General features: G+C 38.6%; 1 protein-coding gene across 19 annotated transcripts in view; it reads right to left on the reverse strand.

Annotated features, from left to right (window-relative positions):
* EHBP1 (EH domain binding protein 1) overlaps positions 1-17,229 on the reverse strand; it is a 399,042-nt gene that overhangs the window by 296,095 nt on the left and 85,718 nt on the right. For all 19 annotated transcript variants that reach the window (XM_058429082.1, XM_058429086.1, XM_058429083.1 and 16 more), the window contains one exon: positions 2,137-2,232. In XM_058429082.1, the coding sequence (XP_058285065.1) occupies positions 2,137-2,232 (96 nt within the window). The remainder of the gene's footprint in view (positions 1-2,136; positions 2,233-17,229) is intronic.

Below are 17,229 nucleotides of genomic sequence, written 5' to 3' on the forward strand. Positions count from 1 at the left end.
AAATTTTTCACTTGAATATTTTAAGTGTTGTTCAAAAACAAGATCCAAAAATTACCGTGAACAAATGAAAAGTTGTTCCATTTTGCTCTGTTTTACTTTTCTGCTTATCTATAAGAATTCAGGGAGGATGGAAGGAGTCAGGAAGATGAAAGTATCCACTGAAAATACTCATTTAAATATTGAAAATGGTCTCAAGGTTGCCTCAATAGCACAATTGTGTAGAAACGTTTAATACAGCAGACTGAGAGGGAGGGGTGTTTGGGTTTTTTTCTACATACTAACCCTCCAAATCTAAAAATTCAGTGATAAGGATATGCTGAACATTCTCATCAGTACTTGAAAACCTCACTTATCTAAGCAACACATTTCAACAGCCACTTCCAACTCAGAATCACTGTCAATGCACATCCTTTCCCAAAACACAAGGCGAAGGCTATTTTTCAGCTCTATTCTAGCCCCTCATTCTCTATCACCATTTTATTAAAATGTTGTATAACTATGTCCATCCATTCGCTTTGCCAATACAGACTAAAACAAAACAAGAAATTACTTAAAAGTCTTCCTCAAGTATGTCAGAGATCCTACTGCGGTGATCAATATTCACAACTCTTTATATTACAGAGTAGGCAGTACACTATAGAGGAATGAACAGGGCTAAATCACAGTCTATTTGGACAAGTTACATTCCTCTCTAGTCTCAGTTTCCTTATCAGTAAAGTGAGAATCATTATAAAACCTTAGAGTTGCTGTGAAAGTTAAATGAACTAATAATGCATATAAAGATTCTTCTGACACCAGAGATATTGCTCTTAATTACCAAGACTAGTATATCATTCCAGTAGGACAAAAATGGATAGGAGGGACTTAATAACTGGCTCTTTGGACAGCTGGTTAAAAGGGCAACAGAGTGGTTCTGACTATCCTAAAAAAAAAGAATAGCAGTTACTGCCTCATTCCTATTTCTCCCTGAATAAATCAAGAATGGTATACATCTGACAAGGACAATCAAGTAATGCTATAAATCAGTAACAGTAATATCAAAACTACAAAATATATATAATGTGCTAAGAATCATTAATAAAATATATACATAATACAGAACATTTAAAATTACATTAATTTTACATTAATATTCATATTGTTTTGTTCTATTGAACTCTGCAGTACTTTCTGAATAAACAAATTAATATATTGTTCCACAAAATCAAAAGCACTATTTACACAATGATGTCATGCTCTAAGCCATATCATTTGGCTCTACTTTAATTTCATGTCCTAAAATATTTAGCGGATTTTCACAAATTTCTGTTACTAAATTATGCTTAATGAGATGACTTCTCCCTTGCTATATACGACGATAAAAGTAGCCTCAACGCAATTTACAAAGAAGAAATAAAACATTCGTTTTCTAACTCCACCACCTTCCAAAAGGCTAAAACTGGGACACACTGAGACATACCTGTCCCCAACTTTTTTTGATGTGGGAAAGGAGTTGGTTAGGAAAGTAAATATTCTAGTGCTTAATTACCATATGTAGGGGCTACTTTATAATGTTTCAAGACATATGGAAGACTTTCAAGAGAAAATACATATGAAATAGGCAAGGGGGTATATGAACAACTATGTTTTTAGATCTGCACTTTGAATTTACAACCAGCATTTTGCCTTTAAGCAGCAACACTTATAAATACTAATACCAATAAAATATTTATCAAATATCAATTTAAAACATATCTTGTTACATTAATATTAATAAGATATTTATCATATACTAATTTTAAAGCATCCTTTTATCAAACAAGGCTAACAAAATGAAGGTCAAGACTCAGAATTCCACACTCCTCAGCTTTCCACAGGGAAGGCATTTTATAGTTTTCTGTGGGTAGAGTGTAGGAAGTGGTAAAAGAACTATGTCAGCTGATCTGAATTGTAACAAGTTCAAAAAGATCCCCGACTTTATAAACCATGAAATACTGTGATTCCTTTGCATTGTTATAAATTGCTATGTCCCTAAAAATAATGCACAGTAGGTACCAGACTGGACACAAATGTATAGAACAATGAACACTGAAATATTCTGTCATTTGGTACCCTGGTTATATAATAAATTCTATAGCCTATAAAAATGGAACTTACCTTAAAAAGTGTTACAGTGATTTCAATGTTTTCAGGAACAGGCCACACAACAACACCACGATAGGGATTTTTTATTCCAGGTTGCCAGCTATGTGCCTACCAGAATAAAAATGATACCTTCAATATGAAGTACAGGAAATGCAATGTTAGTAATTTACCAGAATAAAATGATACCTTCAATATGAAGTATGGGAAATGCAATGTTAGTAATTTACAATGGTATATTGACCCTATGTAGTAACCCTGAAACAAAAATGATTAATCAAATAAAACTTTTCAAGCATTAAGCTTGGGCCAAGATAGTTATATCATATGACAACTACACATTATTATCTGTAAACAAATCTTCATCCCCTCATACACACAGAAGAACATGCAAAAATGATAAAAACCTGATGTCTCATGTTTTCAAAAGCTACTATCTGTTTAAAGTATTTTATTAGAAGAGATATTTTAAAAATTATTTTTGTGGACTAGGAACTTTAAGACAAATTCATACTTTAAAAGAAAAAACTAACTGTATAACTTTGCATTTAAGTTCATTTCCCACTAAACTGTAATGTTTATTTGGGGCAGATAAAGAACAGCATCAGTTTCTCCAGGTAATATTCCTAGTACTAATTATAGGTATTTTTTTCCTTGTAAATCTTGATTATCAAGGTTCCCTAAGGAATCTCCACACTCCAAAATTTGGGGGTAGCCACCATAGTTCTTCCTTTGTGGCACTTCTAGTCAAAGTTGAGCTAATGGAAAATGGCATGCCAAGACGTCTCAACTCAACTAAGTCTTCACCTCTATAGGCTACAGGACTGTCCATGGACATGCTATGAAAATTATAATAAAAGCTAACACTTATAGAGTACTTTCTATGTGCCGGTCCATGTCTTAAGAATTTACTTATGTTAAACTCATTTAATCTACATAAGAAATTTATGATGCTCTTCTATTATTCATTCATTCATTCACTCATTTGCTCAATTGATACTATCTGCCAAGCACTGTTCTAGGCCCTGGAGGAGTGAAAAACAATCTGCCTTGGGGGAGTTTACAATACAGTAGGAAGAGAACACAAACAAAACAATTAAGCAAAATATATAATATGTTAGGTAGAGGTAAGTGCTATAGTGAAAAAAAAAGTAGGGAAGAAGAATTGGGGATAAGAAAAGGTAATATTTTTCAATAGGGTGCTTAGAGAAGACTTCACTGAGAAGATGACACTTGAGAGAAGGCCAAAAAAAAGGTAAAGGAATCAGACATGTAAATGCATGAAAAGAGGTATCTAGGGAGAAAAAACAGCAACTGGAAAGGTGCTGAGGCTCTTATATAATAAAGAGGGCAATGTGGCTGGAACAGAGTAGTCAAGAGGATAGCAGTAAGACACAAGGCGAGAGAAATAAAGGAGGGTCCAATCATATAAGGTCCTGGTAGGTCACTGCAAAGATATTGACTTATATTTTGAGTGAAATGGGAAGGCACTGGAGGGTTTCAAGAAGACGAATGACAATCTAAGTTATGTTTCAACAGGCTCATATTGGCTAATGTTTTGAGAATAGGCTCCAAACATAAGAGAGAAACAGGGAGATCAATTAAAAAGCTACCGCAATAATCCAAGGGAGATGTGATGGTTACTTGGCTTGGGGTGGTAGAAAAGTGGTACAAAGTGGCCAGATTCTGGGTATCTTTTTATATTTTCTAGGTAGAGTGCTGCCTCATTATAAGAGACAAAGAAAGTAGCCAAGGCTGATTCTAAGGCTTCTACCTTTTAGAAGAAAGGAATTGCTATTAACAGATAGGAGGCAAGACTACAGAAAGGACAGATTTGGGAAATAAGTTCAGAAGCTCCATTTCACACACATTAAATATGAGTTGCCTCTTAGATATTCAAGGGTGGATGTTCAAATAAGCAGCTGGACTACGTGTCTGGGGCTGCAAATTTGGGAACTGTCAGCATACAGGTAATATTTAAAGTTTAAGAATACAGATAATACCAAGGGAGTGAGTACAGATAAAGAATATAAAGGTCCAAAGACTAAGTCTCGGAGAAAAACATTAAACAGGTCAAGAAAATGAAGAAGCCAGCAAAGGCCCATCAGTTGAAGCAAAAGAGTGGCATCCTGAAAGTCTAGTGATAAGAGTGTTTCAAGGAGAAGAGAACAATCACCTGTGCCAAATGTTGATGACAAGTCAAATAGGATGAGGCCTGAAAAATGGTCACTGGGTTTAACAAAGCAGAAGCCATTAATAAGGCCAGGTCCAGTGGCTGATGCCTGGAATCCCAGCTACTTGGGAGGCTGAGGTGGGAGGATAGCTTGAGAAGGCATTAATAACTTTACAAGAGCAGTTTCAGTAAAGTGATGAGAACAAAGATCTGACTGGAATGAATTTAAGAAAGAATGGGAAGAAAGAAATTGAAGAGAGCAAATATACTCAACTCCTCTGGGGTGTTTTGCTGAAAGGAAAAGAAACAGGTTGGCGCTAGTGGAGAAAATCGTGGCAGAAGAGAATTTTAAGAAGAGAAAAATATTTTGTGCTGATGGGAAATATTCAGTTGAGAGGGAAAATCTAATGATGCAGAAGACAGAAGGGAGAATTGCTAATGTCCTTAACAGTATACAGTGAGACAGACTGATCCTTCCTGGCAGCACAGACCATTCTTCCATAATAATAGAAAACAAAGTTACAGTATATGAGTGCAGATGCAAGTCAGGCAGCAGATTTAACAGATTGAAAAACTGAGGGACAAACTTGCCCAAGATCACACAGAAAGTAAGTAGCAGAATTTGATTTGAACCTGGGCCAAGGAACCAAGAAGGGATCAAGATTAGGTAAACTTAGGTCCACGCAAATCTTATCACATCTTACTAGTTAAAATGCCAGCAGAAGATACAGGTTTAACAGTGTACACCAAATCCAACTTATGAATTGTCAATAATTCTCCCTCTATTCTCTTTCTATTGCCACCCTATCACAAAACTTCAGGTACAGAGATGGAAACAGAGGCTCATCACGAGACTTAGCATACCATAGTGAAAGGTACAGAACAGAGTTTTCTTGATTAAAACACACCTCTCCAGAGATTTCTCTAGTCCCCTGACTATTTCCATGTCTGTTGACAGCCCTAAAACAAAAACTCCATAAAGTAAACAATCTCCATTTTGAAAAGTAAATTTCTGTGCACCCTAGATAATCAATAAAAACTCCACTCTACATACTTAATTCTGAAAACTTATAACAACCTTAACTCTTATGGTTAATCAAGCTGTTTTTCTGGTCCCTTCAAGCTTCCCATGATTAAATTTTCATAGCTGTCCCATGCAATAAAAATGTTAGAAAAAGAGTGTAATCACTGAATCTTTCTAATCATCCCCAGCAGAAAAGACAAGGCTACTTATTAAATTCTCAATGAAAAATACCCATCAGAGATTTTTAGACCTGAAGATATCCTTAGATCTAATTCAGATCTGGATAAGGAAATTGAAGCAAGCAAAGAGTAAATGGTTTGCATGAACTCATACTAGGAACCAGGAGGACAGCCCATACTCCATGACTCACCAAACCCATATCATGCCCTGCTCTATCTCTGATTTGTATGGTAGTCAAGAAAATAGTCTTCTATCCCTTAGGACTTAATATTTCTGTGTATGACACAGTGATCAAAAGTGGGAAAAGCAAGGAATACGGAAACCGTCTAACAACTGGGCAGAGTTAGGAAATGATAGTTTCAGATAATTTCCTCAGGTATCCTAAAGCTTGGTCCTCCAAATCCTCAGTCCTGGATCAGGGAATAGTAATTAGACTGCTGAAAAAAGAAAAATACAATCTGCTTAACAAACTAAAAGCTTTTTATTATGATTAATAAAAGGAGACATAAGTATGCTAGCTCTTAAGTTGCTAGTACACTGCTACTTTCTTATCATTCTATCCAGGAACTCTCTCCCAGCAAAAAGGTCTAACCAAGTTCTGGCTTTCTGATATTCCTTCTGGGGCTGTACAACCTGGCTGAGTTAAGACCCTATAATAGTATCAATTAGTCTAGCTAAATAGCTGACAATGAGTACAGTCAGGGCCAGCTTTCTATTGTTTAGCTAATTATTATTTACAGTTGGCCTTGAACAACACAGGTATGAACTGCACAGTTCCACTTATATGCAGATTTTTTTCAACCAAATGCAGACCAAAATCAGTGTGCACAAGATGCAAAACCTGCATATGTGGAAGGCTGACTTTTCATACATGCAAGTTCCACAGGGCCATCTTCAGGACTTTATGTACAGATTTCAGTATACACGGGGGTCCTGGAACCAATCCCCCATATATACCTAGGGACAACTGTACTAGTAGAAAGCAGAGGATCAGTAAGTTTCACCAGAGAAGAAACCAAGGACATTCAAAGTGGAAAATGTGACCAAAAAAAAAAAAAATAGTGTTACTGTTTTCTAAGAATTTACTACAACTTTTACCTCAAACAGTGGTAATCTGAACCTAGAAAAAGCATGACAAGTTTAATACAGGTAACTAGAAAGAGTTATGGTAATAAACATCTAATTGTACTAACCCACAGAGACACTAATTTAGGTTTTTAAGAGGCTGATATAGGAAAAAGCACACCACTGGCTGGGCACGGTGGCTCACGCCTATAATTCCAGCACTTTGAGAGGCTGAGGCAGGTGATCACTTGAGGTCAGGAGTTTGAGACCAGTCTGGCCAACATGGTGAAACCCTGTCTCTACTGAAAATACAAAAATTAGCCGGGCATGGTAGTGGGCGTCTGTAATCCCAACTACTTGAGAGGCTGAGGCAGGAGAATCGCTTGAACCAGGGAGGTGGAGGCTGCAGTGAGCCAAGATCACGCCACTGCACTCCAGCCTAGATGACAGAGCGAGACTCCATCTCAAAAAAAACAAAAGAAAAAGCACACCATGTGGGCAAACATCAGCACTATGAGAACCCTGATCAGTTTTCATTCTGAGTAACAGAAGATTTCCCTATAAAATAAGTAGGCACAGGAACACAAGTACAGCCATTTGGCTCCTTAGTATAGTTAGGAAACGCAGATTATTTAATCATTTGCCAATATCCTAGTACAGCTAATGGCAGAAAAAATTAGGATACATTATCCTGGTCCCCTTCTACAATTTTCCTCACATTTCAAGTCACATCAAAGATCCTTTGACATCTGCCAAAAACCGACTTGGAAAAAGGCAACACTTCTCAATTTTGGATGACTCTATAAAATGTCTCATTCGCTAATTATTTCATGTGATATTCTTACCTAAAAAACGTGTACCTAGTATGGAAATAAGTACAGAGTTAGCAATCATTCGTTATTTCTGATTCCTGTAAAATTGAAATATTTCAGTGAAAATTTACAATTGCCATATAGTTTTTAAACTGACAATTTTCAATTTTTAAAACTGCATATATCCACGTAAGATGTCATATATAAAGTCATCTTAGAGTTGTCAACATGACTGTCATTAGGCAAAGCTCTGCAGCTAGCTGTACTCTCCTTCTTGAAATGGTAGCACATTGTAAAGGCTGTAGCACAACCACAGAGCAAGGAAGTAAAGGTGGTAATGCCATGAAAAAAAAATTGGTGAGGATTTTAAAGTCATGGTTTCCTTTTGGAATTCTCCAACCTCTCTGTAAGCCTAAATTTCTAGTAAGATAACAGGATTTAGGGCAACATAACTACTCTGCCATAATTTTTCTGGTCTATCCTAATTTCTCTGATTCCAATACTGTCACATATTGTACTGAAACATTATTAAGCATATACAAATCAATTGCAGCCTGACAAAATCTTTGTTATAAAAGCCATGACTTAAAGAGAAGAGGAAGGGAAGCTGCATATTGTGTTAACTACCAGGGTAATTATTCTCTGAATCAAAAATTATTCTAGGATCAGATGCGGTGGATCATGCCTGTAATCTCACACTTTGGGAGGCTGAGGCGGGCGGCTCACCTGAGGTTGGGAGTTTGAGACCAGCCTGACCAGCATGGTGAAACACTATCTCTACTAAAAATACAAAACTTAGCCAGGTGTGGTGGTGCATGACTGTAATCCCAGCTATTCAGGAGGCTGAGGCATGAGAATTGCTTGAACCTGAAAGGTGCAGGTTGCAGAGAACCGAGATCACACCACTGCACTCCGGCCTGGGCGACAGAGTAAGACTGTCTCAAAAACAAAACAAAGATTCTATAATGAGCTCCTTGTATATTTAGCTCCAAATTCAGACATGTCCTCAAAAAAGAGTGATCAAAAAACTGAGAAGTAAATTTTTTTTTCTTTTTTTTTCTGAGACAGTCTCGCTCTTTCGCCCAGGCCAGAGCGCAGTGGCGCTATCTGGGCTCACTGCAAGCTCTGCCTCCTGGGTTCACGCCATTCTTCTGCCTCAGCCTCCCGAGTAGCTGGGACTACAGAAGGTGTCTTATTATTTTATCGTCTAATCAGGTAATGAACTGACTTATCTGGGTGTCAATTCTAAATTTTAATCCACTATTTAAAAATAAAAATAGATAATATACTGAGAATCAGGAAAGAAAAATAGTAAGCTACACAGATGCCAAAAAGAAATGATTATTGTAGCTGGGCATGGTGGCTCATGTCTGTAATCTCAGCACTTTGGGAGGCCGAGGCAGGTGGATCACTTGAGGTCAGGAGTTCGAGACCAGCCTGACCAACATGGTGAAAGCCCGTCTCTACTAAAAACACAAAAATTTGCTGGGAATTGTGGTGCATGTCTGTAATCCCAGCTACTCAGGAGACTAAGGCAGGAGAATTGCATGAACCCAGGAGGCGGAGGTTGCAGTGAGCCGAGATCATCCCACTGCACTCCAGCCTGAGCGACAGAGCAAGACTCTGCCTCAAAAAAAAAAAAAAAACAGAAAGAAATGATTATCGTGTAGTTCAAACTCTTTCTAAAACATAGTACAAAGTAAAAACTAGAATATATTCTGCAAGTTGCGTGACATGGTGAAATCCCGTCTCTACAAAAAAACAAAAAATTAGCCCAGCATGGTGGTGCACGCCTCTCCAGCTGCCTGGGAGGCTGAGGTCAGAGAATCACCTGAACCCAGGGATGTCGAGGCTGCAATGCTGTGATCACACCACTGCACTCTAGCCTGGGCAACAAGTAAGATCCTGTCTTAAAATATATATATATTTTCTGACCAATAGTTGCAGAGATTTGTTCCTCCTACGTGAGTTCAATGGTACTTAGCAGCAAGTAATGTATATTTTAAAGGAAAAGCATCAGAAAACAGAAAGGTCTTTCAGAATAAAAAGTGGTTCTAGTCTTTAGATTTAACGTAACTAATAGCTAACTTAGCAGCTGGAAACAAATGTTTTTCAATCATTCTGAAATGTCATGGATCTCACTCTCAAGATTTCTTTTTCAGTTGCTTAACTTTTATAATAATATAATCATTTCTTTCATAGTTTCTGGAACTTATTTTTATTTCCCTATTTAGCTTATTATGTACAATTTATAAAACAGCATTTTCTGCCTTTTTTTTTTTTTTTTTTTTTTTTTTGAGATGGAGTTCTGCTTTTGCTGCCCAGGCTGGAGTGCAATGGCATGATCTCAGCTCATTGCAACCTCCACTGCCCAGGTTCAAGCTATTCTCCTGCCTCAGTGCCCACGTAGCTGGGATTACAAGCATGTGCCACCACATCCAGCTCATTTTGTATTTTTAGTAGAGATGGGGTTTCACCATGTTGGTCAGGCTGGTCTAGAACTCCTGACCTCAGGTGATCCACTTGCCTCGGCCTCCCAAAGTACTGGGATTACAGGCATGAGCCAACACGCCCAGCCTAAAACAGCATTTCCATAAATATGTGAACATACTGCATCATACTAACTTTTCACAAGAAGTACATCTGTGTTTCAAGAGAAATCACAATGATTCTAATGCATCCAGGAAAGATTTTAAAATATTAAGAGCATTACAAATGGAAAATTCATCCAACAATAAGTAATTTCTTCTAGAAAATATTATATTCTAAGAAAATCAACTTGTAGCCTCATATGTTTGCACTCTGGATTCAAACAATGTTTGATACAATATGAAAAAGAATCTGGACCTAACAGAGAAATTATTTGACTGACTTTTCAATCTTTTCAATGTAAATGCAATGAAATAAAAAAGAATATCAAACATCAAATATAGGTATTCTTTTTTTTTTTTTTTGTAGAGAGGGGGTTTCACCATGTCGCCCAGGCTGGTCTCGAACTCTTGGACTCCAGTGATCCATCTGTCTTAGCCTTCCAAAGTGCTAGGGTTACAGGCGTGAACCACTGCAACCAGCCAGGGTATCCTTAATTGACCTATAATCTAACGTATTTCCTTACATTTCTCATTTTCTCTTAGAAAATAATTGCTATCTAATTTTTTTTCAAGCCCTGAATGTGGCATTCAAGCTAATTATTAAAAGAGATAAATCGTTTTTTGTTGATAACTAAAAACATTTAGAGGCTATTTCTAAAATTTATAGGTCTAGTCATATTCACCTATTATACTTAGTGGATAAACTTATATTGGTCCTTCCCACAAAAGCTTATATTGACCAACAAATGTTATGTTTCTTTTTAGAACCCCTTCTCATATGTTAATGGTAAGAAAGCATTCAAATTATAATGCTCTCAAACTATAAACATATGCCTTAAAGATGCTGCTGCTCAGGATGTGAGGCCACTGAAACTCTTCAATATTGCAGGTGAAAGTGCATGGCAATTTCTTACAAGTTAAAAATGAACCTACCCTATTACCTGGTTATGAAATATTTTTCCCCAAAGACGCTTGCACAATAATGTCTATAGCAGCTTTATTTGCAACAGTAAAAAACTGGAAAAAAAATACAAATGTTCATCAACACAGGAAGAGATAATCATATTGCAGTATATTTGTATGGAGGAATACTACTTAGTAATAAACAAATAAACTACCAAAACACAAAACAGCATGAATAAAACTCAAAAACATTATGTCAAGTGAAACAACCTGACTGTACTACTATACTATTTTACATGAAACTCAAGAACAAGCAACACTAGTCTTATGGTGACAGAAAATCAAAACAGTGTTCACCTCTGAGGGTTGGGAAGTGCCTAGAAGAGGAACAAACGAAAAAAGTGGGGGCGGTGCCAAGATGGCCGAATAGGAACAGCTCCAGTCTTCAGCTCCCAGCGTGAGCGATGCAGAAGACGGGTGATTTCTGCATTTCCAACTGAGGTACCAGGTTCATCTTACTGGGGCTTGTCAGAGAGTGGGTGCACGACAGTGGGTGCAGCCCAGCAAGTGTGAGCCGAAGCAGGGCAAGGCATTGCCTCATCCAGGAAGCACGAGGCGTCAGGGAATCACCTTTCCTAGCCAAGCAAAGCTGTGACAGACAGCACCTGGAAAGTTGAGTCACTCCCACCCTAATACTGCACTTTCCCAACAATCTTAGCAAACGGCACACCAGGAGATTATATCCCACTCCTGGCTTGGAGGGTCCCACGCCCATGGAGCCTTGCTCATTGCTAGCACAGCAGTCTGAGATTGAACTGCAAGGCAGCAGCGAGGCTGGGGGAGGGGTGCCCGCTATTGCTGAGGCTTGAGTAGGTAAACAAAGTGGCCGGGAAGCTCAAACTGGGTGGAGCCCACTGCAGCTCAAGGAGGCCTGCCTGCCTCTGTAGACTCCACCTCTGGAGGCAGGGCATAGCTGAACAAAAGGTAGCAGAAACCTCTGCAGACTTAAATGTCCCTGTCTGACAGCTTTGAAGAGAGTAGTGGTTCTCCCAGCATGGAGTTTGAGATCTGAGAACAGACAGACTGCCTCCTCAAGTGGGTCCCTGACCCCCGAGTAGCCTAACTGGGAGGCACCCCCCAGTAGAGGCAGACTGACACCTCACACAGCCGGGTACCCCTCTGAGACGAGGCTTCCAGAGGAAAGATCGGCAGCAACATTTGCTGTTCAGCAATATTCGCTGTTCTGCAGCCTTTGCTGCTGATACCCAGGCAACAGGGTCTGGAGTGGACCTCCAGCAAACTCCAACAGACATGCAGCAGAGGGTCCTGACTGTTAGACAGAAAACTAACAAACAGAAAGGACATCCACAACAAAACCCTATCTGTATGTCACCATCATCAAAGACCGAAGGTAGATAAAACCACAAAGATGGGGAAAAAACACAATAGAAAACCTGAAAATTCTACAAATCAGAGCGCCTCTCCCCCTCCAAAGGAACGGAGCTCCTCGCCAGCAACGAAAAAAAACTGGATGGATAATGATGTTGATGAGTTGAGAGAAGAAGGCTTTAGACGATCAAACTTCTCCAAGCTCAAGGAGGATGTTGAAATCCATCGCAAAGAAGCTAAAAACTTTGAAGAAAGATTAGATGGATGGCTAACTAGGATAACCAGTGTAGAGAAGTCCTTAACTGACCAGATGGAGCTGAAAACCATGGCACGAGAACTACGTGACAAATGCACAAGCTTCAGTAGCTGATTCGATCAACTGGAAGAAATGGTATCAGTGATTGAAGATCAAATGAATGAAATGAAGCAAGAAGAGAAGTTTAGAGAAAAAAGAATAAAAAGAAACAAACAAAGCCTCCAAGAAATATGGGACTATGTGAAAAGACCAAATCTACATCTGATTGGTGTACCTGAAAGTGACAGGGAGAATGGAACCAAGTTGGAAAACACTCTGCAGGATATTATCCAGGAGACCTTCCCCAATCTAGCAAGGCAGGCCAACATTCAAATTCAGGAAATACAGAGAACGCCACAAAGATATTCCTCGAGAAGAGCAACTCCAAGACACATAATTGTCAGACTCACCAAAGTTGAAATGAAGGAAAAAATGTTAAGGGCAGCCAGAGACAAAGGTCGGGTTACCCACAAAGGGAAGACCATCAGACTAACAGCAGATCTCTCGGCAGAAACTCTACAAGCCAGAAGAGAGTGGGGGCCAATATTCAACATCCTTAAAGAAAAGAATTTTCAACACAGAATTTCATATCCAGCCAAACTAAGCTTCATAAGTGAAGGAGAAATAAAATACTTTACAGACAAGCAAATGCTAAGAGATTTTGTCACCATCAGGCCTGCCCTACAAGAGTTCCTGAAGGAAGCACTAAACATGGAAAGGAACAACTGGTACCAGCCACTGTAAAAACATGCCAAGTTGTAAAGACCATCGAGGCTAGGAAGAAACTGCATCAACTAACGAGCAAAATAACCAGCTAACATCATAATGACAGGATCAAATTCACACATAACAATATTAACCTTAAATGTAAATGGGCTAAATAATTCCATTAAAAGACACAAACTGGCAAATTGGATAAAGAGTCAAGACCCATCAATGTGCTGTGTTCAGGAGACCCATCTCACATGCACAGACACACATAGGCTCAAAATAAAGGGATGGAGGAAGATCTACGAAGCAAATGGAAAACAAAAAAAGGCAGGGGTTGCAATCCTAGTCTCTGATAAAATAGACTTTAAACCAACAAAGACCAAAAAAGACAAAGAAGACCATTACATGATGGTAAAGGGATCAATTCAACAAGAAGAGCTAACTATCCTAAATATATATGCACCCAGTACAGGAGCACCCAGATTCATAAAGCAAGTCCTTAGAGACCTACAAAGAGACTTCGACTCCCACACAATAATATGGGAGACTTAAACACCCTACTGTCAACATTAGACAGATCAACGAGACAGAAAGTTAACAAGGGCATCCAGGAATTGAACTCAGCTCTGCACCAAGTGGACCTAATAGACATCTACAGAACTCTCCACCCCAAATCAACAGAATATACATTCTTCTCAGCACCACACCACACTTACTGCAAAATTAACCAATAGTTGGAAGTAATGCACTCCTCAGCAAATGTAAAAGAACAGAAATTATAACAAACTGTCTCTCAGACCACAGTGCAATCAAACTAGAACTCAGGATTAAGAAACTCACTCAAAACTGCTCAACTACATGGAAACTGAACAACCTGCTCCTCAATGACTACTGTGTATGTAACGAAATGAAGACAGAAATAAAGATGTTCTTTGAAACCAATGAGAACAAACACACAACATACCAGAATCTCTAGGACACATTTAAAGCAGTGTGTAGGGGGAAATTTATAGCACTAAATGCCACAAGAGAAAGCAGGAGATCTAAAATTGACACCCTAACGTCACAATTAAAAGAACTAGAGAAGCAAGAGCAAACACATTCAAAAGCTAGCAGAAGGCAAGAAATAACAAAGATCAGGAGCAGAACTGAAGGAGACAGACACAAAAAACCCTTCAAAAAAATCAATGAATCCAGGAGCTGGTTTCTTGAAAAGATCAACAAAATTGATAGACCGCTAGCAAGACTAATAAAGAAGAAAAGAGAGAAGAACGAAATAGACACAATAAAAAATGATAAAGGGGTTATCACCACCGATCCCACAAAAATACAAACTAGCATCAGAGAATATTATAAACACCTCTACACAAATAAACTAGAAAATCTAGAAGAAATGGATAAATTCCCGGACACATACACCCTCCCAAGACTAAACCAGGAAGAAGTTGAATCTCTGAAAAGACCAATAACAGGCTCTGAAATTGAGGCAATAATTAATAGCCTACCAACCAAAATATGTCCAGGACCAGATGGATTCACAGCCGAATTCTACCAGAGGTACAAGGAAAAGCTGGTACCATTCCTTCTGAAACTATTCCAATCAATAGAAAAAGAGGGAATCCCCCCTAACTCATTTTATGAGGGCAGCATCATCCTGACACCAAAGCCTGGCAGAGACACAACAAAAGAAGAGAATTTTAGACCAATATCCCTGATGAACATCAATGCAAAAATCCTCAATAAAATACTGGCAAACCGAATCCAGCAGCACATCAAAAAGCTTATCCACCATGACCAAGTGGGCTTCATCCCTGGAATGCAAGGCTGGTTCAACATATGCAAATCAATAAATGTAATCCAGCATATAAACAGAACCAAAGACAAAAACCACATGATTATCTCAATAGATGCAGAAAAGGCCTTTGACAAAATTCAACAACCCTTCATGCTAAAAACACTCAATAAATTAGGTATTGATGGGACGTATCCCAAACTAGTAAGAGCTATTTATGACAAACCCACAGCCAATATCATACTGAATGGGCAAAAACTGGAAACATTCCCTTTGAAAACTGGCACAAGACAGGGATGCCCTCTCTCACCACTCCTATTCAACACAGTGTTGGAAGTTCTGGCCAGGGCAATCAGGCACGAGAAAGAAATAAAGGTATTCAGTCAGGAAAAGAGGAAGTCAAATTGTCCCTGTTTGCAGATGACATGATTGTATATTTAGAAAACCCCATTTTCTCAGCCCAAAATCTCCTTAAGCTGATAAGCAACTACAGCAAAGTCTCAGGATACAAAATCAGTGTACAAAAATCACAAGCATTCTTATACACCAATAACAGACAAACAGAGAGCCAAATCATGAGGGAACTCCCATTCACAATTGCTCCAAAGAGAATAAAATACCTAGGAATCCACCTTACAATGGATGTGAAGGACCTCTTCAAGGAGAACTACAAACCACTGCTCAACGAAATAAAAGAGGACACAAACAAATGGAAGAACATTCCATGCTCATGGATAGGAGAATCAATATCATGAAAATGGCCATACTGCCCAAGGTAATTTATAGATTCAATGCCATCCCATCAAGCTACCAATGACTTTCTTCACAGAATTGGAAAAAACTACTTTAAAGTTCATATTTGGAACCAAAAAAGAGCCCACATTGCCAAGACAATCCTAAGCCAAAAGAACTAAGCTGGAGGCATCATGCTACCTGACTTCAAACTATACTACAAGGCTACAGTAACCAAAACAGCATGGTACTGGTACCAAAACAGATATATAGATCAATAGAACAGAACAGAGCCCTCAGAAATAATACCACACATCTACAACCATCTGATCTTTGACAAACCTGACAAAAACAAGAAATGGGGAAAGGACTCCCTATTTAATAAATGGTGCTGGGAAAACTGGCTAGCCATAGGTGGAAAACTGGCTAGCCATAGGTAGAAAGCTGAAACTGGATCCCTTCCTTACACCTTATATAAAAATTAATTCAAGATGGATTAAAGACTTACATGTTAGACCTAAAACCATAAAAACCCTAGAAGAAAACCCAGGCAATACCATTCAGGACATAGGCATGGGCAAGGACTTCATGTCTAAAACACCAAAAGCAATGGCAATAAAAGCCAAAATAGACAAATGGGATCTGATTAAACTAAAGAGCTTCTGCACAGCAAAAGAAACTACCATCAGAGTGAACAGGCAACCTACAGAACGGGAGAAAATTTCTGCAACCTACTCATCTGACAAAGGGTTAATATCCAGAATCTACAAAGAACTCAAACAAATTTACAAGAAAAAAACAACCCCATCAAAAAGTGGGCAAAGGACATGAACAGACACTTCTCAAAAGAAGACATTTATGCAGCCAAAAAACACATGAAAAAATGCTCATCATCACTGGCCATCAGAGAAATGCAAATTAAAACCACAATGAGATACCATCTCACACCAGTTAGAATGGCCATCATTAAAAAGTCAGGAAACAACAGGTGCTGGAGAGGATGTGGAGAAATAAGAACACTTTTACACTGTTGCTGGGACTGTAAACTAGTTCAACCACTGTGGAAGTCAGTGTGGCCATTCCTCAAGGATCTAGAACTAGAAATACCATTTGACCCAGCCATCCCATTACTGGGTATATACCCGCAGGATTATAAATCATGCTGCTATAAAGACACATGCACATGTATGTTCACTGCGGCACTATTCACAACAGCAAAGACTTGGAACCAACCCAAATGTCCATTAATGATAGACTGGATTAAGAAAATGTGGCACATAGACACCATGGAATAATATGAAGCCATAAAAAATGATGAGTTCATGTCCTTTGTAGGGACATGGATGAAACTGGAAAACATCATTCTCAGCAAATTATCACAAGGACAAAAAACCAAACACTGCATGTTCTCACTCATAGGTGGGAATTGAACAATGAGAAC

This window comes from Hylobates moloch, unplaced genomic scaffold (assembly GCF_009828535.3).
Source record: "Hylobates moloch isolate HMO894 unplaced genomic scaffold, HMol_V3 SCAFFOLD_15, whole genome shotgun sequence".
NCBI lineage: Eukaryota > Metazoa > Chordata > Mammalia > Primates > Hylobatidae > Hylobates > Hylobates moloch.